The 27,854-nt window shown below is 44.9% G+C and overlaps 1 protein-coding gene across 1 annotated transcript; it reads left to right on the top strand.

The window, feature by feature from the left end:
- The first annotated feature begins 3,124 nt into the window (after nucleotides 1-3,124).
- On the top strand, nucleotides 3,125-27,854 carry TNFSF11 (TNF superfamily member 11). The gene is made up of 5 exons (XM_035103479.3): nucleotides 3,125-3,380; nucleotides 11,812-11,979; nucleotides 20,532-20,580; nucleotides 20,668-20,766; nucleotides 23,309-27,854. Exons 1-5 carry the CDS (start codon nucleotides 3,168-3,170, stop codon nucleotides 23,728-23,730), a joined length of 951 nt encoding a protein of 316 aa, XP_034959370.1. The 5' UTR covers nucleotides 3,125-3,167; the 3' UTR covers nucleotides 23,731-27,854.

The raw sequence follows: 27,854 nt of genomic DNA, 5'->3' as shown, positions 1-27,854 counted from the left end.
ACATTTTGGCAAATTTACTTAGAAATAGCTCAAAACTTCTTTTTTTATGATTTTGCAAACAAACAGAAACAAAAATCAACAAGTTTGGCCCAAAATTTAAAAAGCTTGACAACTTTTGTGTCTACCCTATAATATATAAAAGAACAAAGGTGTACTGAGGCATTTGGGTGCCTGAGACAGAATATCCAAAGGACTCTGACCCACTGCCTCCCTCTGATGAACATGAAATATTGTCCACTGAGAAGTTCTCCTGCACAATCATCATGAAATGAACATGAGCTGGTGAAACAGCACTGCTCAGCTCTTGCAGAGCTCCTTCTGTTTCAGTGGTGCTTATGCAGGAGAACTTCCTAGCAGATTATCCCTCCTCCTGGCTCAAGTCTTTGTTTCCACCCTTCTACCCATAATGGAATTCCAAATCCCTGTTTGTGGCAGATTCATCTTTGAAAACGTGTGTTACAGGATCACTGCAGCAAATAATGAGTCCCAGGAGCTCCCCGTGGCTCAGCTCTAAGCCTGTTTTGGACGTCAGTGATCAGATGTGAGGCATACTGAGTAATTTTCACTTTGGTCAAAAACTAAACTAAAACCAACAGCAACATTCTTTTTATGCCGAGGAAAGGAAAGGTCAGAAATGTGTGTATATAGTTACCAGATAAAAACTTCAGAAATAACACTTATTAATTCCTTGCTTTGGCATCCTTTACATAACATTTTGATGCCAGGTACTGAGGAAGAGTTTATTTAATGTACTGCATTTCTTTTTAAGGGGACCCAGGTGGCGCTGTGGGTTAAACCACAGAGCCTAGGGCTTGCTGATCAGAAGGTCGGCGGTTCGAATCCCTGTGACGGGGTGAGCTCCCGTTGCTCGGTCCCAGCTCCTGCCAACCTAGCAGGTCTAAAGCACCTCAAAATGCAAGTAGATAAATAGGAACCGCTACAGCGGGAAGGTAAACGGCGTTTCCATGTCCTGCTCTGGTTTGCCAGAAGCGGCTTTGTCATGCTGGCCACATGACCTGGAAGCTATATGCCGGCTCCCTCGGCCAATAATGCGAGATGAGCGCGCAACCCCAGAGTCGGTCACGACTGGACCTAATGGTCAGGGGTCCCTTTACCTTTACCTTTATTTCTTTTTAAAGTGATTTCTGTGCCTTCCTTCACCAAGAGTGGCAACAAAATAAGGCAATATAAAACACAACAAGCAGGAAAACATTAAAATCATTATGAATAAATCACATACTTCGCCACACATTAAACCTCACTTTGCAGCCCTCGCCCAATAAGGCAAAGCTATTGCGAAGTATGGAGCTAAATGTGAGTTTGCACAATTAAAGACCTACACGGAGGTTGCTTTCCTCATCTGTATCCCATGTGGGTCTTTGAATGTTTGTGCTGAGCTCCATGTGGGGAAAACAAACTGTTGTCTTGAAAGTCTTCTCACAGGGCTATGCCTTTGAGGCTTCCTGTGTGGTTGCTGGTTTGTGTATCAGAAGTGCAGCCCAGTCCCACAGAACTGGAAAGGGTTTTCCCTACCTACAATGGAGAAGGCAGGCCTGGGCGTTTTCTGTGGCACTCGGCTTGTTTCTTCAAATGGATGGTGCTTTGTCAAATGTTCCGCCGATCCCACAGACAGCACCATAGCACCATGGAAAGCGAGAGATTTCAAGCAACACAACACGGCCTTTTTGAAAACAGCATGTTTCCAAAACAGAGAAGAGCAGAGATGCAGTTTATTCCCGCCACATTTACCTGGGTGTAAGTCCATGGGGTCACGAAGAGTCGGACACGACTAAACGACTAAACAACAACAACAAAAGTCCTGCCAAGTTGAATGATAAATATATATGTGCAAATTTTGCAAACTTGTCCAAGGCTCTTTCGCTTGCCCATGAGGCACACTTACAGCAGGCAACCTTGCCAGGCAACCTTGTGGTCTTTCTCCCAATTTCACCAGGTACCCAGGAACGACCTTTGACTAATTAAACCATCTATGCCAACCCAGCAGTTCGAAAGCACGTCAGAGTGCAAGTAGCTAAATAGGTACTGCTCCGGCGGGAAGGTAAACAGCGTTTCCGTGCGCTGCTCTGGTTCACCAGAAGCGGCTTAGTCATGCTGGCCACATGACCCGGAAGCTGTCTTGTGGACAAACGCCAGCTCCCTCGGCCTATAGAGCGAGATGAGCGTGCAACCCCAGAGTTGTTCGCAACTGGACCTAATGGCCTTTACCTTTACCTATGGCCTTTTAAACTCTCTCTCTCTCTGTGCACAGTAGGGGTTTATTTATTTTATTATGTTATGTACTTCTGCGTTTTTATGTCATCCTTGAATGAAGGGTGGTGTATCAATTAATAAATAGTAATAATAATGTAGAGCAGCAGAGTGGCCTTTTACCTTTTATTTGGAAGTAATTGTTTCATTTAGAAATGGTGAAGTCCCATACATTTTATAGCGTCTTAGGGTGTAATCAGGGCATCGGAATGTGACCATTGCTAACAATAAAGGTTCCGTTACATTCCCAAGGACCCCCCCCCCTCTCCTTCGGTCGGTGGTCCTCTGGGGTGCGGTAGGGGAGCCAACACGAAGCCGGGTTCTACGGAAGTTTCTTTGGACGTGGTTGCTACTATTGGGTGCGATGGGATTTAAACTCGGGATTACTGCTTGGAAACCTCCTGGCACGCGGATGCCAAGAAGGAACAGCGAAAGAGCATATACTAATCCAAACGGAAATAGGAGTGCAATCGAGCGGGCTGGATTTCAGCTTCCACACAAGCCCCCCCCCCCCCCCCAAGTGAAAGGAGAAAAGTGAAAGCGGGGGAGAGAAAAGGGGAGTCGATGTCCGCAGCAGAGAACCTCTCTCCGCCCTGGAGGGCGATTCTGAAGTTCTCCAGGCGGGCGCAGGAGCGGGTGATCCTCGACAGCGTTGCTGCTGCTCCTCGACGGCTCTCCGCCCGCAGCTGTGCAGCGTCCACACAAGCAGCCGTCGGCTTTTCCGCCGCGCGCCTCCCGGCCGGGCTTCCTCGACTCGAGCGCGCTGCCCTCCCTGCCCGTCGGGGAGGAGCCGAGCCTGGCCCGGGTGGGCGTCTCCGTCGCCGTCGGGCGAGCCTATAAAGGGCCCCCGTCGGGCGGCGCTGCGCTCCGGGCGGCAGTTTGGGCGCGAGCGCGCGGAGATGCGGCGCGCCAGCCGAGACTACTCCAAGTACTTGCGCGGCGCCGAGGAGCCGGAGGGCTCCCCGCCGCTGCCTTCCCTGCCCGCACCGCCTCCGCCGGCCGCGCAGACCCCCGCCGCGCCCGCCTCGCGCTCGCTGCTGGCTGCGCTGGCGCTGCTGGGCCTCGGCCAGGTGGTCTGCAGCATCGCGCTCTTCCTCTACTTCCGAGCGCAGGTAAGTCAGTAAGCGGGGCTCCCCGGCGCCGGTGCGCTGGGCGAACGCGGCGGCGGGGGGGGGGGGCTTGAGCGACGCCCAAGGGGAGCCGAAGGGGGCTGCTCAGGTCCCAGGGAAAGGCTGACTATCAGGTCAATGGCTGGCTTGGGCCAAAAGTGGGTGATGCGCCGTTGGGTGAAAAGCACATGTAGGTTTTTATTTTTAACAAGACGTTCAAATTCACTGCTTGTTGAGTAGCGCCTGTTTAACTGGAACGAAGATGAGGTTGGTTTCAGGCAACGTTACTCCGTGGTTGTGGCTGCCGTCGAACTTGAAGTTGGCAAGTTCAAGCTTAATATTTCGTAGAATCGTAGAATTGGAAGGTACCCTGAAGTTCATCCACGCCAACCCTCCGCAATGCAGGAATATGCAGCTGTCCCATGTGGGGATCGAACCTGCAACATTGGCGTTATCAGCACTGCGCTCTAACCAACGGAGCTTAGAAAGATGCATCCGACCCACAAGCTTCACAGCTTTCCATTAAGTCGGGAAAGGGCAGAGGGAAGAAGGAGCCGCTTTTTTTATCATTCTGCGACTGAGAGTTTAAGGATGCCCGTGCATGGAACTTCAGCTTTGATTTTTGCTGAACAGTTTGGTAACTCATGATTAGAAACTTGAAGGGGATCATGACTGCCATACAGTTGGAAGCCAGTTGCTTAGATATTTTGGAAATTGGAAAGACAGAGATGTAAACGTCTCATGGAATAATAACAACCAGGTGATTGCTGGTGAACCTTAGTTCTGAAACCGTGTGGCTGTCAACACAAGCTCAAAGTAGCAATCCACTTTAATACAATTGTGATTGATTACTGTAGGGGCTGGGATTGTGCCTGGACATGAAGCTAGTAACTTTCTTAATGCAGAGAGAAAGGCAGTTGAAACTGATTCTTATTGCATTTACTTTAGGAAAGAGCAGGATTTTTATGACTGGTGTCTGTTAATTTTTTTTTAATCTCTCAATCCTGGGAAAATAATAGATACTGCTGAATAGATTCAAGAGGGGTGCCAGAAATGCCTTATCACATCTCTGAAAGAGAGAACCTTACACCACAGAAATCTACAAAATAAACAGGAATTTGTTGTGGGCAGCGCAAATATATCTGCATTGCCGGGGTAGAGGAGGCTGCTTGTAGCGTCGACTTTCTGGTGGTTTAGGCTGTGGTGCTGAAAAGATTTTTCTATCTTTCTTGGAAATTACCCTGTGAATTGGTTAAGTTCACTTTTTTTTGTTGTTTTGGTTTAGCGTTCTGAAATTTCTCAAAGGAAGTTAGAGGCTGATGTTTGCTCTTATCTCCCCAGGGGTAGAAGCAAATTCTGGTTTTGGGTTTCTCTTCTCTTCATGATGAACGAAACATTTCTTAGTAGCGCATGACAATAATGCTGCGCTGTAGAAACATTTGTACAAATGTTATAGAAGAAATGCAAGGGAGATTTCCCCCTTAGGATATTAAACAGCTTGCCTTACAATAAGACAAAAAGGATAAATATTGAGATTCCACCCAGATGGCTCCTTTTAAGCTTCAAACAATCACCCCAATGGGCTTGCCCTGGAACCTAGGGCCTGGTTTGAGGTCACAGGATGCAGCCATTCTGCTGAATCTCAGTAGTCTGGGTCTGGTCAGTACCTGTATATTTCAAGGAATGCACCTTGATCTTCATGATGGAAGGAGCTCAAAGGGGGTGTACATGGCTCTTCTCCTCCCCATTTCATCCTCACAACTACCCTGTGAGGTAGTCGAAACAAAAAACGATTAAAAAAATCCTTCCAGTAGCACCTTAGAGACCAACTAAGTTTGTCATTGGTATGAGCTTTCGTGTGCATGCACACTTCTTCAGATACACTGAAACAGAAGTCACCAGACCCTTATGTATAGTCAGAGGGTGGGGAGGGGTATTACTCAGAAGGGTGGGGAGATTGGCTGATAGGAGTGGTAAACCTGTTGACGACAGTTAACGACTGCAATTGGTCTTGCAGGAAAAAGCAAGAGGTAAGATGGCTAAAGATAGCTTTATCATGTATAATGAGGTAAGAATCCAATGTCTTTATTCAGACCAGGTCTCTCCATGGTTTTAAGCTTGGTAATGAGTTGCAATTCAGCAACTTCTCTTTCCAGTTTCTGAAATTTTTCTGTAATAAGACAGCTACTTTGAGATCTTATATAGAATGTCCTGGGAGATTGAAGTGTTCTCCTACTGGTTTCTCTGTCTTGTGATTCCTGATGTCAGATTTATGTCCATTTATCCTTTGGCGTAGGGTTTGGCATGTTTGTCCAATATAGAGAGCTGAAGGGCACTATTGGCATTTGATGGCATACACAATGTTAGAAGATGAGCAGTTAAATAGTCCTGAGATGGTATGTTTGATGTTGTTGGGGCCAGTAATGGTGTTGTCCGGGCGTATGTGGCAGCAAAGTTGGCATCTGGGTTTATTGCAGGCTCTGGTACCAGTGTCCATGTTAAGTCTGGTGGTGATATTATTGTGGGTGAGGAGTTGTTTAAGATTGGGTGGCTGTCTGTAGGCAATGAAACGTCTTCCTCCCAGAGCTTGAGAAAGAGAACTGTCATTGTCTGGTCAGTACCTGTATATTTCAAGGAATGCACCTTGAGCTTCATGATGGAAGGAGCTCAAGGGAGGTGTACATGGCTCTTCTCCTCGCCATTTCATTGTATACACGATAAAGCTTTCTTTAGCCATCTCACCCCTCTCTTTTTCCTGCAAGACCAATTGCAGTCGTTAACAGTTGTCAACAGGTTTACCACTCCTATCAGCCAGTCACCCATTCCCACCACCCTTCTGAGTAATACCCCTCCCCACCCTCTGACTATACATAAGGGTCTGGTGACTGCTGTTTCAGTGTATCTGAAGAAGTGTGCATGCACACGAAAGCTCACACCAATAACAAACTTAGTTGGTCTCTAAGGTGCTACTGGAAGGATTTTTATTTTATTTTTTGTTTCGACTACGTCAGACCAACACAGCTACCTACCTGTAACCTGTGAGGTAGGTTAGGCTTAGGGATGGTGGCTGGCCCTAGATTACCCAGTGAGCTTCATGGCTGAGTGGAGATTCGAACCCTGCTTTCCCAGGTCCTAGTCCAACACTTTAACCATTATGCCAGGCTGGCTCTTGTATATCTTGGGTATTCATCTGTGAACTCATGTAAATCACTTCACTGAAACTTGCGGTCTTCACAGATGCGTTGCTATATTAAATGAAAGGTTTCCCCCCTGCAGTACTGGATTTCTGAGGATGATAATGTTGACTGTCTGTTCAACTGCATAGAACAGACCAATGAGATGTATTAAGGAAGTTACCTGATGCCTCATCCAACTCAGTGGGGTTTACTTTTGAGTAAGGCTTCCCTTATGTTTATCTGCCATGCTTCGGATTGGGCTGCAAGTATTTCTTCATCCGCTACGGCTTCCACTCACAAAACCCCTTGTAAGCTGCCACGTGTGCAATTACACCAGAGTCAGCTGTGCCATATATATTGCATCTAGATTAACTGGCGGCCACAAACCCAGAGAGTCAACATCTGGGTCCTGGATAGGGTTGCCAGACTCAATAGAGGACAGGACTTCTGTGCCTTTGATTGCCCTGCTCTCTTTTGAGTCTGGAAACCTTAAAGAGAAACCAGCAGACCCTTTGCTTGGAAATTAAACAAAGGGTCTGCTGGTGGTTTCTCTTTAAGGTTTCCAGACTCAAAAGAGAGAAGGGCAATTAAAGGCACAGAAGTCCTGTCCTCTATTGAGTCTGGCAACACTAGTCCTGGAAAGGCAGTTCAGTTGGGTAAGATAGCCTTGTGAATGTGGAATTTTCAAGTAGATAATATTTTCTCATTGACAAAAAGGCATTTGATAACTTAAAGTTGGAGTCTTTTCCTTTGGGCTTTCATTTAGTGCCTCGGAACACATGCAAACTAAATGCCTGGTGTCACTTGCGTTCCTGTAGCCAATCGCTTTGGATGATGGCATTTCTAACTCCAGGCTGGCTGAAGCTGACGGCAGCTTTTGTCCAAAATATCTGCAGGGCATCATGTGGGCTCCCTCTTCTGCAGCTCGTTGGTTTTAACCCGCAACTCTGCACATCAGCATTCTCCAACTTTGTGCCCACAGACATTTGGGCCGCAACTTCCACCCTCGCTGATCCTTGGCCACACTCACTGGGGTGGAGGGAGCTGCAGTCTAATAAATATCCGAGTGTTTGCAGAGCTCGGGGCAAATCAATCTCCGTTGCTTTTGTGCCCCCCTGCCCCCCTCTTCTTGGGGATGGTGGCAACACCCTCACCTGCCTCCCAGGCTTGTTTGGGCTGTTGCTCCTTTTGTTGAAGCCCCACAGTTTCCCCCTTTTTTCTTTTGCTGGGGCACTGCCACCAGGGTCCTCCTTTGGTTCAACAATTCCCACCTTTTGCTATATTCCCTGTTTCCCAGCCTGCAGAAAGTTTACACACGTGGCCTTAAACTGGTTGATGAAGTTTGGTAGTGTTATGTATTGGTTCAAATTGTGTACATGAATCTCACTGCTAAGTTCTGTAACTCCCTTTCCCGCTCCAGGAGAATTCAAACGGGTGTGGTGACAGTTGCTATTGGTTAACTTGTTAGTACACAATTTGGATCCTTGCTATGATTGGGTCCCGCCAAAATCTAAATGTATCCTTTCCCCAACTCCTGTTCCTGAGAGTATAAAAGGAGCTCGTCTTTCCACTCCACCCCAGTTAAGTTCCTACTGCAATAAAGAAGATTGTTCTTGTTAGACTTGACTCCTAGCATATCCTTGCTTAGCATGCTGGATCACTACACAGATCTGATCACACAAGAGCTGACATCTGCACCCACGACTTAACAGGTAGCTAGCAAGCAACTTGTGAATCTTAATAAATTTCTCATAAACATTCCTTGTCTTGCTGAAGTTGTTAGCTAGATTGTGTTGCACAGATTTGTAGGCACATTTGCGATGGCATCACTCACACATCCTTCTGTTGCTGTCGCCTCCTGCCTGCCTGCCTGCCCATGCTGGGCTTCCATTCAACACGACCTCATATGGATCTAGTAGATCTGATTTTAAGAGTTTGAGCCACAACCCTCCCCACTTTTTTCCAGCTAGTTTAAAGCCCTTCCCTCAGCCAGCTGCAAAGTTGGTGATATTGTTTTGAATGTATAGCGCTATTAAACTTTTAAAGCATTGCAAATATGGGTTCCCCTCCCCTTCCAGGATTTTTAAGCCCAGATTTTGCATTGAATTCACTCTGCGTTAGAGCTTAGCTCCCTTCTTCAGGGCCATCTTGTAGCTTGAGGTCTTGGTTTATGAAAATCCTAACCACATGTGAAACCATACACCAGAGTGAAAAGTGCATGTTGTTATCTCAAACAGGAAACAGAATGGCCCTGTGAATCTCAACCAGGAAGCTGTGGTTGCTTACCTGTTTTTGTATTTTGCATGAGTAAGAGTTTTTGCTGTGCTAGGGAAAGTGGGACATGGGTGAAACTCTGACGACTGGTTCACACAGTTGTTTTCATGGGTCAAAGCACACTACATGGTTGACTTTGAGTAGCCTACACCTGTTCGGTGATTCCCACAGCAGTAGACGAATGCACTGCTTTCCATTGTTTTGTTTTATTTGTGAGTTACTTCCTATGACAGCGTTTCTCAACCTTTTTTGGGCCAAGGCACACTTGTTCCATGAAAAAAATCACGAGGCACACCACCATTAAAAAGTTAAAAAATTTAACTCTGTGCCTATATTGACTATATATAAAGTAAAACCACCCTCCAGTCGTTTGCACTGAGCTTTGGGAAAGAGGAGGAGAAATATTGCCATAAAGATGTGTCCTGTAAAAATATCCATTGGAACCCGCGTGACCCCCCGGGAGCAACGGGCCTGCCCCTCCTCAGTCCAGGCCAGGCGCCTCACCTTCTGCAGGGCGCGCACGTGCTCCTCGCCGAAGAGGCCGCTCACTCCCTCGTAGACGCTGCTGGCTGCCCTCCGGAGGCTGTTCTGCTTGTCGGCCCGTGGCCTCGCGCCGACCAAGCCCCGGGCGCCGCCAGCAAGAGCAGCGAGAGCGACACAAACAGCAGCAGCAGCACCCGCCGGCCGCCTCTCACGTCCGAGGCCGTGGTGGTGGCTGTTGAGAGCTGCGCTCGCCCCGCGTCGTGACCCAGCCGGCATCCTTTCCGGCGGGTCAGTGTTATGTATTGGCGGCCGCCAGGCACGTGACAATGCAAATCGACCTTCTCGTCACGGCACGTCGCGGCACACCAGCCAGTGTCTCGCGGCACACTAGTGTGCCGTGGAACAGCGGTTGAGAAACGCAGTCCTATGAGACATAACAATAAATATATATAGAAAACAATCACTTATCTAAAAACAGTCAAAATAATTACATATATAAAAACATTTTAAAACAGATAGATAGATGATAGATAGATAGATAGATAGATAGATAGATAGATAGATATAGAGATACAGGACCATGGCAGTAGGTTTTTTTATGCCTGTGGGAGCAATTCTTTGCACAAGAAAACAAGCTGTTGCAGGTTAAGGATAAAGTACACCAGTCCAACTACCTTGGCTCCCAGTACATTTCCGAGCACAATTCAAAGTGTTGGTGTTGACCTTTAAAGCCCTAAACGGCCTCTGTCCAGTATACCTGAAGGAGCGTCTCCACCCCCATCGTTCTGCCCGGACACTGAGGTCCAGCTCCGAGGGCCTTCTGGCGGTTCCCTCGCTACGAGAAGCCAAGTTACAGGGAACCAGGCACCCACCCTGTGGAATGCCCTCCCACCAGAGGTCAAAGAGAACATCGAATTACCAGACCTTTAGAAGGCATCTCAAGACAGCCCTGTTTAGGGAAGCTTTTAATGCTTGATGAATTTCTGTATTTTAATATTTTGTTGGAAGCCGCCCAGAGTGGCTGAGGGAACCCGGCCAGATGGGCGGGGTATAAATTATTATTATTAATTATTATTATCATTATTACACAAACAGTATAGAAATTTATTCATGTATGCGACTACAGTGGCAAGAAGTCCCAGCAAAAGAAGAATGGATACAATTACTTCACGAATATGCAGAAATGGCGAAACTTACCAGAAAAATAAGAAATCAAGATAACAAACTTGTTATAAAAGAATGTAAATTCTTTATTGAACATTTACAAACAAACTGTAAACAGATAAGAACATTGGCAGGGTTATTGTACAGTGGTACCTTGGTTTACAACCATAATCCGTTCCGGAGGTCCGTTTGTAAACCAAAACAGGTTGTAACCCAAGGCACGCTTTCGCCAATGGGGCCTCCCCAAAACATTTAATAAAAAAGGGGTTGTAATCCAAAAAAAGGATCTCGGTGGGTGGAGAAATCATTTCTGTGAACAGCCCCTAAGACATGCAGAATTGTAGACGCCATCCAGCTTGCATCTCCCTGGGATCCCTGTCCCTGGGGTTTCTCCAGACCTCTTATCCTTCTTTGCCTCAAAACCTTCAATTCCCTCACCAACCCAAACGCTGCTTTTCCTTTCTCTGGCAGCTGCCGGTAACCTTTCTGATGCTAAGCCTTGAGTGAGGTTTTCCCAGCAAAATTGATGTTCAGTCACACACACACACACACACACACACACACACACACACACACACACCCTGCATTTATAACTAATTTTCTTAAGTCTGATTTGCATACCCAATGAAAAAGAAACATGTGTGCTGCGCTTCACACATATCCTTGTGTATATTCTCTTTCCTGAAAGGGCTCTCTAGATCAGGTTATCTCTTAGAAGTGTGGCTGCCATCAAGTTAACGGCCAGGACTCCCTTTCTGTGTGGGTCTGATCACGATAAAGTTTCTGTTTTTAGTTTGCATGCTTAATACCTGCTGACAGGCCTGCCCACCATGACTTTAGCTGCTCCTTTTAAGAACATAGGGACCCAGGTGGCGCTGTGGGTTAAACCACAGAGCCTAGGGCTTGCTGATCAGAAGGTCGGCGGTTTGAATCCCTGTGACGGGGTGAGCTCCCATTGCTTGGTCCCAGCTCCTGCCAACCTAGCAGTTCGAAAGCACGTCAAAATGCAAGTAGATAAATAGGGACCACTCCGGCGGGAAGGTAAACGGCGTTTCCATGTGCTGCTCTGGTTTGCCAGAAGCGGCTTTGTCATGCTGGCCACATGACCTGGAAGCTATACGCCAGCTCCCTCGGCCAATAATGCGAGATGAGCACGCAACCCCAGAGTCGGTCACGACTGGACCTGATGGTCAGGGGTCCCTTTTCCTTGCTGCACCAGGGCAATTTTTTTTTTTTTGACATTGGATACCTCTTGGATGGCCTCCTTTCTGCTTTTGGGTGCATGAACAATCTGTGAAATAAAAGCAGTGAGATTGTCTTTGAATATTTTCTTTCAGATGGACCCTAACAGAATTTCGGAAGAAGATACGCATTGTCTGAGAACCTTTCTGAGACTCCAGGGGAATATAGACCTGCAGGAAACAACCTTGGCAAACCAAGAAACAAGGCTGCTGTCTGAATCGTGCAGAAGGATGAAGCAGGCATTTCAAGGAGCGATGCAGAAGGTCAGTGCAGCCCAGCTGGTCCAAAGCTTACAGCTAGCCGAAGCTTCCACATTAACCCCAGTGCAAAGTGAATTCCTGGCACCCACAGATCCAAAACTGTCAGTCAGTAGCTGGCCTGCCCTGCTTAGCCAAGAAGCCGATTTCTTCTTGGTGTGACTCCCAATCTACATCGGGGACGTAATACCGGTTCAGGGTCCCAGAGCTGTTTTTCCATCCGAATACAAGTGGCACCCTTGTTATTGTTTAGTCGTTTAGTCGTGTCCGACTCTTCGTGACCCCATGGACCATAGCACGCCAGGCACTCCTGTCTTCCACTGCCTCCCGCAGTTTGGTCAAACTCATGTTCGTAGCTTCAAGAACACTGTCCAACCATCTCCTCCTCTGTCGTCCCCTTCTCCTAGTGCCCTCCATCTTTCCCAACATCAGGGTCTTTTCCAGGGAGTCTTCTCTTCTCATGAGGTGGCCAAAGTATTGGAGCCTCAGCTTCAGGATCTGTCCTTCCAGTGAGCACCCAGGGCTGATTTCCTTCAGAATGGATAGGTTTGATCTTCTTGCAGTCCATGGGACTCTCAAGAGTCTCCTCCAGCACCATAATTCAAAAGCATCAATTCTTCGGCGATCAGCCTTCTTTATGGTGGCACCCTTAAGCATACTTAAAAAAATAACAACATGATTAACCCAACCTGCAGTTTGTTTCTTACCCGCAGCTCATTTTATACTTACAGTTGCTTTGGAAAACTGTTATTCCTGACATTATGTTCATCTGGGGCATATAACTAATTCTATGATCAAGATCAATAAATTATGGTCCACAATTCTTTGTTCCCTCTTAGTGGGAAAAGTTTGGAGTTCAGGCGGTACAGAATATAAATACTGCATGTCCCTCAGCAGAAAGTGCTTGGAGTTTATCCTAGTGGTTAAATGACACGGTAATACCGTATTGGCCTGACTACAAGCCTCCCTCCCCCCCCCCAAATTCCAACCTTACGGTATGCAGCCAGGAGCGTGGCAAAGCGGCACATGTCCCGCGCATAGTCCTGCACATAGTCCCCCATTGTCTCCCCTCAAGGCTAGGAAGTGAGAGAGCATACCTGCCAAGTTGCTGTCAGAGAAATAAGGGACCGGGCCGGAAATAGCAGACTGGAAGTACCGCTGCCGCCATTTTGGAACTGGGCGGAGCGTGCTCAGAAGTGACTTTTGATGCTGCTTTGCCCAGTTCCAAAATGGCCGCCGTGCCAGAAGTCGCACTGCAGCCATTTTGGAACTGGGCAGAGCAGCATCGAAAGTCGCTTCTGAGCATGCTCCGCCCAGTTCCAAAATGGCCGCCACACCAGAATAAACCGGGGAAAAACAAAAAAATCTGTTTTTTCAGCTAGGAACAGCTGGAAAAATGGGGATTTCCCGGGGAAAACGGGAGACTTGGCAGCTATGGGAGAGAGTGAGGAAGGAAGGGGAAAGGCTGCCGACAATGTGGCTTATATTCGGGTATTTTTTCTTTTTTTCTCCCCCTCCAATTTTTAAAGGTGTGGCTTATATTCAGGTGCAGCTTATATTTGGGCCAATATGGTAGATAAATGACACAGCTCAGGACTGCAATACCTCAAGGACTACCTCTCCCCATATAATCCATCCTGGGCCCTGCGATCACCTGAGGCCCTTCTTTGTGTGCCTCCTCCACAAGAGGGCCGGAGGGTGGCAACACGAGAATGGGCCTTTTCTGTAGTGGCTCCCCGTTTGTGGAATGCTCCCCCCAGGGAGGTTCTCCTGGTGCCTTCATTTTTAGGTGTGAGGCGAAAATGTTCCTCTTGTCTGAACCTGGCCAAATTATGACTTGGGACGCGGGTGGCGCTGTGGATTAAACCACAGAGCCTATAGGGCTTGCCGATCATCAGAAGGTTGGCGGTTCGAATCCCCGCAACGGGGTGAGCTCCCGTTGCTCAGTCCCTGCTCCTGCCAACCTAGCAGTTCGAAAGCAGGTCAAAGTACAAGTAGATAAATAGGTACCAGTCTGGCGGGAAGGTAAACACCGTTTCCATGCGCTGCTCTGGTTCACCAGAAGCGGCTTAGTCATGCTGGCCACATGACCTGGAAGCTGTACGCCCGCTCCCTCAGCCAGTAAAGCGAGATGAGCGTCACAACCCCAGAGTCATCTGCGACTGGACCTAACGGTCAGGGGTCCCTTTACCTTTATAGCTTGAGAGGCTTGTTTCAACAAAGGGATCAGATACGATGAAGAACAAGCTAGAAATATATTCAATACATAATTGAACTGCAGATCACAATCTAAAACAAGCAGGGCTTTCTTTCAGCTAGATTTTGCTGGAACTCAGTTCCGGCACTTCTCAGGTGGGCGCCATTGCCATTCTAGGAGAAGGACGGAGGTGTTCATGGTGAGTTTTGGCACCTCTTTTTTCTAGAAAAAAAATAGCACTGCATAGAAGTGATAATTTCCAAATTCCTGCAAGAGAAAGAAAAACCAAAACAAGTAATGGTTGTTGTTGTTATCATTGCCTTGTTTCTATAATCTGTAGTTTCAATTTGCTTAAAATCTAATGAATATATATATATATTTAAAGTTTCCAAAGTCCTTTGCACAGCCACGCTGGAGGAGAAGTGAGAAACAGGTGGCTCACTGCAGTTTGTTGTTATAAAGCTGAAACTTTCACTTTTGAGTTGAGCGATGCCGGATGAATGAAGCCGGAGAGGGGTTTTGAAACCTATGTAGGTCTTCCCAGTCTGACCGCTAGACCACATGGGCTCTCGTGAAAAGCTGCTGTTGTTTGCAGCAAGTCTTTATGATAAAGTGATCCATAAATTGAAAGGAAAAAAAATATAAGCCTAGTTTGGATGACCACCCCAAGCTCCATAAATCATAAAGGTTGATGAAACTGGGAAGGAGGCCAAGCACTCCACATTCGCCTTCCCCTCCTCTCCTTGTGTGTTTGCTTTGGCACAAAGATCTTGCCCAGGGTTCAGAACAAGCATCAGATGCAAGGAGATTTTGACATACAGCCCCATTTGAATACTGTGTGTCTCAATGAACACTGGCTCTCAATTTTCCTTTTGCCTGACTTGCAGACTTAGCAAGTCCTCGAAAACTGAGCACAATACGCTTGCTTCACATGGAAGTGTCTGGCAAAAAGTGTCAGGCAAATGTCTAAGGGATGGGTAGAAGCAAATACCAGAGGGTCTTTAGAGCATTTGATCTCTTACACACCACTGCATATTTAGCTCTATTTAAATGTAATTACAATCTAATCTAGAGCCGTTTAAAAGCTGACAGAGTGCTGGCACTTGATATGTTCTGCCTTTTGTAATTGCCCCTTGCGTAGGAAGTAGAAAACTCTTGGTTCGTTTCCTCTTTATTGCCTTTGAGGGATTCTAATGTCCCAACAGTTCTGTTAATAAAAATTACTGCAATAGGTTTTAATTGGCCTAGTTCAAAGTTTAAGGAAAAGCTTTGTCTGAGTTGTGCAGAAGAAAGTGGGCTTAATAGAGCCCCGTGTAATGCTGTACACTGTAAAATTATTCATATACAATTTTGCATGGGTAGGGTAGGTCCTGGTTTTCACATTTTGAAAGGTGTACATAATATACACAGTGTGGGATGCGGGTGGCGCCCTGGGTTAAACCACAGAGCCTAGGGCTTGCCGATCAGAAGGTCGGTGGTTCAAATCCCCGCGACGGGGTGAGCTCCTGTTGTTCGGTCCCTGCTCCTGCCAACCTAGCAGTTAGAAAGCACATCAAAGTGCAAGTAGATAAATAGGTACCGCTAAAGCGGGAAGGTAAACAGCCTTTCCATGTGCTGCTATGGTTCTCCAGAAGCGGCTTTGTCATGCTGGCCACATGACCTGGAAGCTGTACGCCGGCTCCCTCGGCCAATAGAGCGAGATGAGCGCCGCAACCCCAGAGTCGGTCATGACTGGACCTAATGGTCAGGGGTCCCTTTACCTTTACCTTTACATAATATACACAACTGAAATACAGTGGTACCTCGGTTTATGAACACAATTGGTTCCGGAATTCTGTTCATAAACTGAAGCGTTCATAAACTGAAGCGAACTTTCCCATTGAAAGTAATGGAAAGTGGATTAATCCGTTCCAGACGGGTCCGCTGAGTACTCAACTTGAAGCGTACTTAAGCCGAAGCATGGGTGTAATTGGCTCCAGAAGTCTGTTCATAAACTGAAGCGTTCATAAACTGAAGTGAACTTTCCCCGTTGAAAGTAATGGAAAGTGAATTAATCCGTTCCAGATGGGTCCGCGGCGTTCGTAAACCGAAAATTCATAAACCGAGGTGTTCATAAACCGAGGTTCCACTGTAATGTGCTGAAGTTGTCTAAACTGTTTTCTCAGAATGGCATTTGGAGGGGGAATCAATTTTAAAATGCTCTGGCCTCTTCCTGGTCATCTGCAACAGAGCATTGTCCAAAGTCTGTGGCAGCCGCCTCACATGGAATGACTGCCTCTGAATTGGACCCTCCCGGCTTTCTCGGATAGTGACTAAACTCAGAATGCCGTCTGCAGCCTTTTCGATTCTCTGCTGAAATCTGTGGCTCCAGCTTCCATTTAGACACGTGCAAGGTTCGGGTGCCACTTTTCTCACTTGGATCTTGGCCATTGTCGGTGAATTCCCCAGCTTCATTCAAACCATGTAGCAAAATTACATTTTTTTGTTCTTGTAGTCTGCTTGTTGATTTCCTGCTTGAGGCGTTAGAAGGCCTTTGCCACTCCAGAGCTGCAGAACTCGCTCTTTAAAAAGCGGGGGGGCAAGACGGGCAAACAGAAAACTGCGAGACAGTTTGTGGAGTGGTACTTTTCTCTGTCCCTGTCCCCTTGGCTGGGCTCCAGACCCAAGTCACCTTTGGGAAAACTCAGGCCTGGACTCGTCTCGCGCATGGCAACAAAGCACTTCATCGGCTGGACCTCCAGGGTGGCCTTGCATGAGGAAACGTTGGCGTCTGAGAGGGTGCTTGAGGAGAGTCTGGCCTGGCAGTCCTGGGGCGGAAGGAAGGGGAGAAGTTGAAGCAGGGAGCTGAGAGTCAGGGATGCCCTATGGTTCAAATGCTGCTTCTGCCATGAACCCTGGAGGTGACCGTAAGCAAACCACGTTCTCTTCAGCCCACCCACCCACTTCTCTGCAACAAGGGCATAAAAATACTACCTCGCAGAGGCTGTTTTCGTTTGGTTTAGAATTACGCAACGTTGTGTAGCATTTGGAAGACTCTGCAAAGCCTTCGTCAATGTTGCTGCTGTTTTTGAGTCGGCGGTGTGAGGATGCAAAGTGCTTTTCGTAGGGTTAGAATTAAAAACTGTTTGGCGTCAGGATAAATGTGACTTGTGTGAATATTCTTCAGTGTGCCCATGGCTAGGGCCCACCTAAGCTGCAACCTGCAACAGGGACCACTTTAAATGTTGTAACTATATGTGGAGTGCATGGCTTCTCATAATTGCAGAATAGAGGGGATTTTGATAGTTGCAACTTGTCGTGCAGGAGTGACAGAATCTGGCCTTCTGGAATTCACTCTTTTACCCAGTTGTGGATGATGTGACCGGGGGTTGGATGAAGCCTGTAGGGCTGCCCCATCTGGTCCACAATCTCCATTCCTCACCTGCCCCCCACCCCACCCCGGTTCAACCTGGCAAATATTGTCAGATATTGGGATATTTTGCTTTCAGTGGACAGTCCCCTTTTCCATGTTGTGCTATTTGTTGTTATAAAGATTCACTGGACCAATTTCTGTGGCTTCAACATTCTGAACCAGTTTGCTTTCTCTGCAGTTTACTTCCTGAGCTGCAGAGATAGAAACCAGAGAATTTCCTGGAAGACAATGATTGTGATCTTTTCTCTTTCTCACACAGTCACTTCTAGGCAGCCTATCTGCTCAGATAGTGCTACTGACACTTTTCTTGAAATTAAAACAATGCCCAAACACTTCTTAAAATATTCAAAAGCTTTTCCTTGCAGAACTTATAGCTAAAGAAGAATATGGGCAAAGTACCTATTCACAAAGCATGGGCTTAGTTTTACTTAGTTGAAGATGACAGCTTCTTCCTTAGACCAGTGTTTCCCAACCAGTGTGCCTCCAGATGTTTTGGGACTACAACTCCCATCATCCCTAGCTAGCAAGACCAGTGGTCAGGAATGATGGGAGTTGTAGTCCCAAAACATCTGGAGGCACACTGGTTGGGAAACACTGCCTTAGACATTCAAAGAAACTGTGTCTTTCTCTCTTTCAGTGTTTGCACCCATGTAGGCCATGCAGTTCCTTCTGAGAGGTTTCCACTTTCTCCTTCTAGCAGATTTCTCCTTCCTGCTTCTTGGGGAGAACATCAACCTGTACTTCTTTCTGTTGCATGCATTCACACAGAAACACGAGCACTTCTCTCTGTTGCGTTGAGAGAGAAAGAGAGTGTTATCAAACACGGTCTCTTCTCATACCTGCCAAGTTCCTGCCTGAAAAATAAGGGAACGGACCGGAAGTAGCAGACCGGAAGTAGCGTGGCCGCCATTTTGGAACTGGGCGGAGCATGCTCAGAAGCGACTTTTGTTTTTTGTTATAAATATTTTTATTGATTTTACAACCAAAAAAGAATACAAAAAATACATAAAAAGCAAAAAATACAAAGAAAAAGAAGAAAAAATAATAATTATTTCTTTAACAATCATCAAACACACAAATTTCTTACACTGTCGACTTCCTCCTCCCCCCCTTCCACGTTTCTAGTTAAATCTATAATCGCACTCTCTACTTCTTAACCCATTTCTTATTCTAATATACTTATCTATTCACTTTTTTCTTGGTCCATTTTAAACACTCATTCCCAGTATAAAATCTAAAAATCTTAATAACTATATTTCATTTAAACTTATTCCCTTATAACAATATCTAAATGCTTCGTCAGCCTCTTTATACATCCATTTCCCTTATTATCTATTTTTAATCTTATAATTCTTTTCCAGATAAATTTTAAATTTCTTCCAATCTTCTTCCACCGTCTCGCTTCCCTGTTCTCGGATTCTCTGAGCTAACCTCAGACAGTTCCATATATTCTATCAGCTTCATCTGCCAGTTGTCCACGGTTGGTAGATCTTCAGATTTCCAAGTTTTTGCTAGTAGAATCCTTGCTGCTGTTGTGACATACAGAAAAAAAGTAACATCTTTCTTTGGCAATTCTTTCCTTGTAATTCTGAGTAAAAAAGCTTCCGGGTTCTTAACAAACATCTTTTTAAACACTTTCTTCAGTTCATTATAAATCTTATCCCAGAAGCTCTTTACTCGGGGACAAGTCCACCACATGTGATAAAAGGTCCCTTCTGATTCTTTGCATTTCCAACATTTATTATCTTTTCTATGATATAACTTCGCCAGTTTCACTGGCGTAAGATACCATCTATACATAATCTTATATGAATTTTCTTTCAACACATTACATGCTGTAAATCTCATGTTACTTTTCCATAACCTTTCCCAATCATAATATTGTGGCCTAGGTCCTTTGCCCACTCAATCATTACTGATTTTGTTTTTGTTCTATTAATTCTGTTTCCAACTTTGATTTTTCAGATTGAAAACCTCTTTTTTTATCCATTATATATAATTCATTAATCTGATGGTATTGCAACCAATCAGTCAACTGATGTTTAGGGATCTTTTTAATGTTTGGTGTTTTATCATGTTTTTAATATTCTGTTGGGAGCCGTCCAGAGTGGCTGGGGAAACTTATGAAGAATTTGATTTGTGGGTGCCATTTTTTGCTAAACTCTGTTTAATTTTAACAATGGTTAATTAAAACAAGCCAGCTTGATAAATGATGGTTTGAATTAGCCCCAAATCTGTCCAAGTTCAGACAGCACTGCAGGCCATCTAAAACGCTAAGTAGAAAGTTCCAGACTCCTCCTCGCAGCCATGGCAAAGAAGGAGAGGGAACCTTATGAACCTGCAGATTTGCTACAGCTCTTTTATGTAACACTAAACACTATGGTTTAAACTTACAGCATTACATACAAATTAGCCCAAAGTGGGCAAAGCCGTTTGCGATCTTGCTGCCTCTTTAACTAGATGGTATGGCTTGCAGGGGACCCAGGTGGCGCTGTGGGTTAAACCACTGAGCCTAGGGCTTGCTGATCAGAAGGTCGGCGGTTCGAATCCCTGTGACGGGGTGAGCTCCCGTTGCTTGTTCCCAGCTCCTGCCAACCTAGCAGTTCGAAAGCACGTCAAAATGCAAGTAGATAAATAAGAACCGCTACAGCGGGAAGCTAAACGGCGTCTCCATGTGCTGCTCTGGTTTGCCAGAAGCGGCTTTGTCATGCCGGCCACATGACCTGGAAGCTATATGCCGGCTCCCTTGGCCAATAATGCGAGATGAGCGCGCAACCCCAGAGTCGGTCACGACTGGACCTAATGGTCAGGGGTCCCTTTACCTTTACCTTATGGCTTGCAGACTGTTGCGAACTTCAGCATCACTTCGTTTTTCAGGCTTTGTGAGCATGCGACAAATTTAGCTGTAGCTTCACTATGCAAAATTAAGCTTGTTTCTCCCATTTTTAGGAAGTCCAACGTATTATTATTGGCAAGGATCAGTCAAGATCAGATAAATGTAAGTATGATAGTGGCTTCATTACTTGATATTATTTAAATCTTATGAGATTTCTGTGGGGATTTTAACAATATGTCTTGCTTTTAGCTACAATGGGAGCGTCATGGTTAGATTTGCCCAAGAAAAACAAGCCTGACAGAGCACCCCTTGCCCACCTCATAATCGATGGCAATAAAATCCCAGCTGGTAAGCTCCTTTTTCATCTTGTTTCTATCAATATTATGCTGTCTGAATTGGGCCAGTTTATGTTATTGTGCAAAACCATGGTTAAGAAAACTCAACTATGGTTTGGTGTGATGTCTGAATTGATAAACCATTGTTTGAAGTTGGCTGGCAAAGTAGAATCTGGTCATGATTTGAAGCTGGCTTGAAAACCTGGTTTACATTAACTGTAGCTTCATGGGAAATCTGAATTGACAAACCATTTTAATGACAATTGTCTCCTTTCATTGGCTAGAATGGTGAACTGAGCAGATGGAAAATGGAATGAGACAAGCAGCTCTAACCTGTTGTTTTATCTGTAAATTTGGGAGGCCAAGCCACAGGTTGAATTGAACTAGGGTTTATGCAAATAATTGGTTTGCTGTAGCTGAAGTTGAGCCAATATGTAACCAAGTATGAAAATGAATACTTTAAACTTCTAAATTAAGCTTTCATTACGTCCGAACTGTCGTGGAGTTTTCGTAAGACGGCAAAACTTCTGTGAGGCCTCCTGATTTCAGATCTCCCTCACCCCCATTTGTAAGGCATGTAATTATTCAACTTTGCATAAAGTTGGTTAAAATCTTGCAATGGAAATTCTGGAAAGCAAGGAAGCATTGGTCAGCAGCGGTCATGACCACAATTCATGAAATATTCCAAGCTAATACGATAGTTGATCCACGAGCACGTCTCCTAAATTATGTCAATAATTTGTAGGGCTGGAATATAAGGGCATACTTCCCATTATCTGGGGTTATCTTGGCTCTGGTGTGTTTCCAGAATAGAGGATGGGTGAAAAGGGAAATGTTTTTAAATGGTCTTTCCCTTTTAATGCAGGCTTCTGTTGAGTCAATTGTATTGTTAGTTATATGGTGGCTTCTGTTGATTAAATTGTAAGTTATGTTACACTTCCTTCAACAACTCCAAAATACATACAGGTATATACTCAGTTTGGGTAATATGAATGTTCACTTAGAAGGTAAGGTAAAAAAGATAAAGGCGACTATGAGGTTGTGGCGCTCATCTCGCTTCAGACCGAGGGAGCCGGTGTTTGTCCACAGACAGCTTTCCAGGTCACGTGGCCAGCATGACTAAACCGCTTCTGGCGCAATGGAACACTGTGGCGGAAACCAGAGCGTACAGAAACACCGTTTACTTAAAATGAATTTATGATTAATTGGCTAAAATCAGCTGACAGTTATGATTCTGTTCTGACCACTTCCTTCTGTCCAAGTGTTGTTGTTGTTTAGTTGTTTAGTCGTGTCCGACTCTTCGTGACCCCATGGACCACAGCACGCCAGGCACTCCTGTATTGCACTGCCTCCCGCAGTTTGGTCAAACTCATGTTCGTAGCCTCGAGAACACTGTCCAACCATCTTGTCCTCTGACGTCCCCTTCTCCTAGTGCCCTCAATCTTTCCCAACATCAGGGTCTTTTCCAAGGATTCTTCTCTTCTCATGAGGTGGCCAAAGTATTGGAGCCTCAGCTTCACGATCTGTCCTTCCAGGGAGCACTCAGGGCTGATTTCCTTAAGAATGGATAGGTTTGATCTTCTTGCAGTCCATGGGACTCTCAAGAGTCTCCTGTCCAAGTAGAATCCAATATTCTTAGCCCACAGTTCACTGAATAGATAGCCTAATACTGTGGAAAACCTATAATCTGTATAATATGCTCTCTGTGCAGATTATGCCATGTCCCCTACCCACACCCCATTTTTAAACAGCTGCAGAACATGGTAACCCTTTGGCTGGGACCGAGAGATTAGCATCTCTGTGCATAACTAGAGTCATGGGCGTTGTTAAATGGCCATCTGAGTTTGCTTCCCCAGTCATAGCTAGAAGAGTCATTGAATCATAGACTTGTGGAGTTGGAATGAGACCAGAGAAATGGAGGAAATTAAGTTAAGAGAGATTTAAGAGTAAAGTCAAGTTGAAGGCTCTAGACCTTACACATTAAAACACTTCTCTTTGCAGGGCTGCCTTAATAACAGTAATAATAATAACAATAACAACAACAACAACAACAACAATAATAATAATAACGACAACAACAACAACAACAATTTATTATTTAGACCCCGCCCATCTGGCTGGGTCTCCCCAGCCACTCCGGGTGGCTTCCAACAGAAAAATAAAACACAGTAATCTATTAAACATTGGTTACAGGTAGGTAGCCGTGTTGGTCTGGGTCGAAGTAAAATAAAAAAATTCCTTCAGTAGCACCTTAAAGACCAACTAAGTTTATATTTTGGTATGAGCTTTCGTGTGCATGCACACTTCTTCAGATGCATGCACACGAAAGCTCATACCAAAATAAAAACTTAGTTGGTCTTTAAGGTGCTACTGAAGGAATTTTTTTATTTTACTATTAAACATTAAAAGCCTCCCGGAACAGGGCTGCCTTCAGATGTCTTCTACATACCAATTCTAGGTATACACCAACTCATGGCTGCAAAAACAATATATTATCCACCTGTGACATTAAACTTAAAATAAGATATGCATTTTCTTATCTGTTTCCCCCACAGGTACCAAAAAAGTGAACCTTACATCTTGGCATCACGACAAAGGCTGGGCAAACATACTGAATATGACATTCAGCGATGGAAAATTGGAAGTCAATCATGATGGCTTTTATTATCTGTACACCAATGTATGCTTTAGACACCATGAAGCTTTGGGAAACCTAACTGGACAAATTCTGCAGTTGATGGTATATGTCATGAAAACAGATGCTAAAAGGAGAAACCCTGTAGTTTTGATGAAAGGAGGAAGTACAAAGAATTGGTCCGGAGACTCAGAATTTCATTTTTATTCTGTAAATGTAGGAGGGTTTTTCAAACTGAAATCTGGTGAAATAATAAGTATCCAGGTATCATACCCATCATTACTGGATCGCTCTCCGGAAGGTACTTACTTTGGGGCCTTTAAAATAAGGGATATCGATTGAGTTTTGCTACAGGATTTTTCAGAGGGGAAGTAGCCTATTCATTCAACTGGACCAGATTACGGGAGATGTGATGGAACAGCTTTTAGGATCCAATTGTACAGGAACGAACATTTCTCCGTAGACCAGGGGTAGTCAATGTGGTGCTCTCCATCTCTTCTTGGACCACAACTCCCATAACTACTGGCCATTGAAGAGGCTGACTAGGGGTTGATGGGAGTTGTACCCCGAGAACATCCGGTGAGCACCACATTGGCCATCCTTGTTGCAGACATTCTTCTCTACAGCTCAGTTGCACTTAGGATACTTCATTTCCCAATTCTTAATTTGAAATTTATTTGTGAAGATTATTGGGTTATGGATTTGGGATATGTGGATATAAATTGGCAGCAGTCCATAACAACATCTAAACTATTTTTTTTAGAGACTTACTTGAAAATCCGAGCACACTTTTCGTGATGCTCGAGAAACAAAAGGTGGAATCCGGACTAAGTTAGTTGCTTGCAAGTTCCATTGAAATCAATATTTTGGGGGAACTAAATGCAACTAACTTACAAAACCATCCTGTACATATCTACTCAGAAGTAAATCCCAGGGAGTTCAATGGGGTTTACTCCTAGGTAAGTGTGTAAAGGATTCCAGCTTTCATTTTGATGGGAGATTTAGAAGTGCGGATTTTTAACATTTGTTTTGTTTTGCATGTTTGGTCTGCAAAGCAACCTGTATACTGATGGCACTTTTAAATAAACATTAGTACTATTTCCCCCCATAACCAAAGCATTTGAAAAGCCAATTTTATTTTGCCCATTTTAAAAGTCTCTCTAGACCTGGTTTCAGGGAAAATGTTAGAATCTTTAATTAAAAACAGAATTGCCACTTCTCCTTGTTTGTTTTCCAGATGATGAAAATATTTGTTCTTCTGCAGGCAGAATTGCATCTGGTGTGTGTTGTATTTTGTACCTATGTGCCTTCATTTGCTTTCTTTTTGTCCCACTCCCCCCAACCCCCTCTGGCCAAGGGATATGGCGCCAAAGGTTCCAGTGTTGTACATTTTGTAACTTCTGGCACTGAAGTTGTTCCTCATGAATTTCTCCTGCAATGTAAGAGTGCTTTTCCTGTTGTGATGGAAGACCAGCAATGAAAGAGGAAGAAGCTATTGCTTATCTAGGTGACACTGCAAGTGGGGGGTGATTGACTATTCGACAATGCAGTGATTGTTGTTGTTTAGTCGTTTAGTCGTGTCCGACTCTTCGTGACCCCATGGACCATAGCACGCCAGGCACTCCTGTCTTGCACTGCCTCCCGCAGTTTGGTCAAACTCATGTTCGTAGCTTCGAGAACACTGTCCAACCATCTCGCAGTGATAATTTTTTAAAAGGTTATATACATCTACCAAGGGACCCAGGTGGCGCAGTGGGTTAAACCACAGAGTCTAGGGCTTGCTGATCAGAAGGTCGGCGGTTCGAATCCCTGCAACGGGGTGAGCTCCCGTTGCTCGGTCCCAGCTCCTGCCCACCTAGCAGTTTGAAAGCACATCAAAGTGCAAGTAGATAAATAGGGACCGCTCCGGCGGGAAGGTAAACGGTGTATCCCTGCGCTGCTCTGGTTCGCCAGAAGCAGCTTTGTCATGCTGGCCACATGACCCGGAAGCTGTCTGCGGACAAACGCCGGCTCCCTCGGCCTATAGAGTGAGATGAGCGCCGCAACCCCAGTCGGACACGACTGGACCTGATGGTCAGGGGCCCCTTTACCTTTATACATCTACCAAGAGTTTAAGTGCCTATCTAAACATACCATATTTTTTCTGTCTATAAGATGCCCCTATGTATATAAGATGCCCCCTATTTTGGGGGAGTCAGATTTAAGAAAACGGGGGAGATGCATCCATGTATAAGACGCCCCCTGATTTCTGACATTATTTTTAAGGGGGGGAAACGTAGTCTTATACACAGAAAAATACGGTAATTGAGTTGGATCCAGATTAAAGTTAGTTGAACTTTGACTCCATTGAAATCAGTGGAAAATGTTAATCATAACTTTAGTCCCATTGATTCTGGTAGGAATTAAATTCAGCTAATTTAATCTTGATGTAACCTGTAATGTCTAGAAACACATTTAACATGCAGATCCTCCCATCAAAGGTCCAGGGTTGTCAGTGTGTCACAACCTGTGTTTGCTGCCATCAAATGTGTACGGCATAGTCAGCGTGCTGAGCAATGGTTTTTTCGGAAAACAACAACCAGGGTTTAGCAAAGGAGATGTTCAAGGTTGTAACGGCAGACCCAAGGGATGTTCCCACTTGGAGTGTCAAGAGGTGCTAATAAAATATAGTTAGGTGTGGGAAGGCGTTGATTGTTCCTTGCAAGAAGTAATCTTTAAAGCATGAAGCATTTGACATGAGTCCATCAAAATGAATTCAGCATGCTTTTTTTTTAAATTAAGAAAACTCCTTAAATTGCTCAATAGGAGCTAGAGCACAGGTGGGCAACTAGTTTGAATGCAGGGACCCCCCCATTTTCTAAGCTTCCAGCCTTCTTTGTATGTCACAACTGCCCTGTAATTTCATGTGCTTTCAGTAAGAAACACCTTCCCTTCTGTGTGCCACCGTGTCTGGTGTGAGGCTTGCTACAGAAATGACTAAGCGCTGGAATTATGCTGGCTTGGTTTATGTGCAACAACCAAGCCTCAGGTTCATACACCCCACCCCCACCCCACCCCACCTGCCCTTCACATACAAGAGAAGGAGATTTAAAGCTTCAGTGCTTTGTCTAGAACAGACATCCCCAAACTTCGGCCCTCCAGATGTTTTGGACTACAATTCCCATCTTCCCCAACCACTGGTCCTGTTAGCTAGGGATCATGGGAGTTGTAGGCCAAAACATCTGGAGGGCCGCAGTTTGGGGATGCCTGGTCTAGAAGAACATGCAGTTTGTAAACCTGGTCTTCTTAACCCAGCACAGAAGCTTTTTGATCTATGTTCCTGGAGATGTCCCTTCTTCCCTGCAGCCATGCCACGGAAAAGGTTCCTGTGGCATGTACAATATAACCCCAGGTTAGAGTCAACTTCTTAGTCATTAGCTGATAAAATTATTTGAGGCTGGCCTGATCTGTTAAGCTTCTTGAGATTCTCTGGTTCTGCAGTTGGCTTGCCATTGTACAAGAAAGAAGATAGGAGTCCCACACATTGAGCACTGAGCCTTTTTTAATTTGAAAGGAAGCCCTGCCAATGGATTCTCAGCCTCACGCAGAACTTGCAAATCCATAAGTCCCCCCCCCCCCAAAAAAGGCAAAATGGGTATTTTTATATTCTGTAATATCAAGTTATATTTCAGGTGTATGTTTTGTTTGAAAAAAATCTTTAATTTATATTTGTCCTAAAGTATTTGATACAAAATATTTAAAAAACTTACTGTATGTGTATTTAATGTTTGAAAATTGTATAGATAACTGGTGCACTTTGTTAATCCCGTTGGGGGGAAAACTGCAGCTAATATGATCATTTGCTACTAGCAAATGTGATGTTTCTTGGTGTTTTATTAATTTAACAGCTTCTCTTCGATCTGATCAGTGTTACTGAGAAGTCAAGGGCCAAGTATCATTAGACGACTGTTGATAATTTTAGGTACTTTTTGCATCTCCAAAAATTCTTCATTCTAGCAAAGTCCTTCCACGTCATGTTGGAATTCTTGAGGGAGAAAGAATTGGGTTCTTTCAGGAAGGGCTGAGAAATGGCAGTAATGTTTTCAAGATTGTGCCTTTGAAATAGATTAACACCGCACAGCTGGGAATATGGAAAAGTATGCGGCAGACAAAGCGATTTGTTAAGAGTATTTATGTAATTGTTCAACAGACTTTTTATCCTATTGCAAATGTTGTTATACTGTAAATGCTGTCATAGATTTTTGCAATACAAACCTATTCCCAATAAATGCATAGAGGCCCATGTTACTATTATTTTATATTGTATAATAAGCATTGCTTTTGAATGCTATGACTTTTTTTTTAATAAACACATTTCTAAGAAAAAGAGTTTGTGGTTTGCATTTCTTTTCTGCCCCCACATCCTTTCTCTGTAGATTTCTTATCTTAGTACTAGCACTATGCCATGTTGGAGCAAAGGTTTATAA

Source organism: Zootoca vivipara, chromosome 8, assembly GCF_965207765.1.
Source record: "Zootoca vivipara chromosome 8, rZooViv2.hap1.1, whole genome shotgun sequence".
In the NCBI taxonomy this organism is placed as follows: Eukaryota; Metazoa; Chordata; class Lepidosauria; order Squamata; family Lacertidae; genus Zootoca; species Zootoca vivipara.
The sequence above is the reverse complement of the archived record's forward strand: the minus strand, read 5'-3'. Positions and strand labels throughout refer to the sequence as shown.

What these genes read in the sequence shown, in the direction of transcription:
- TNFSF11 (XM_035103479.3), top strand. Translation starts at nt 3,168, where the DNA reads ATGCGGCGCGCCAGCCGAGACTACTCCAAGTACTTGCGCGGCGCCGAG. An exon ending in TTCAAGGAGCGATGCAGAAG is followed by an intron (nt 11,980 to 20,531) that starts GTCAGTGCAGCC and finishes TCCCATTTTTAG; the next exon opens with GAAGTCCAACGTATTATTAT. An exon ending in TCAGTCAAGATCAGATAAAT is followed by an intron (nt 20,581 to 20,667) that starts GTAAGTATGATA and finishes TCTTGCTTTTAG; the next exon opens with CTACAATGGGAGCGTCATGG.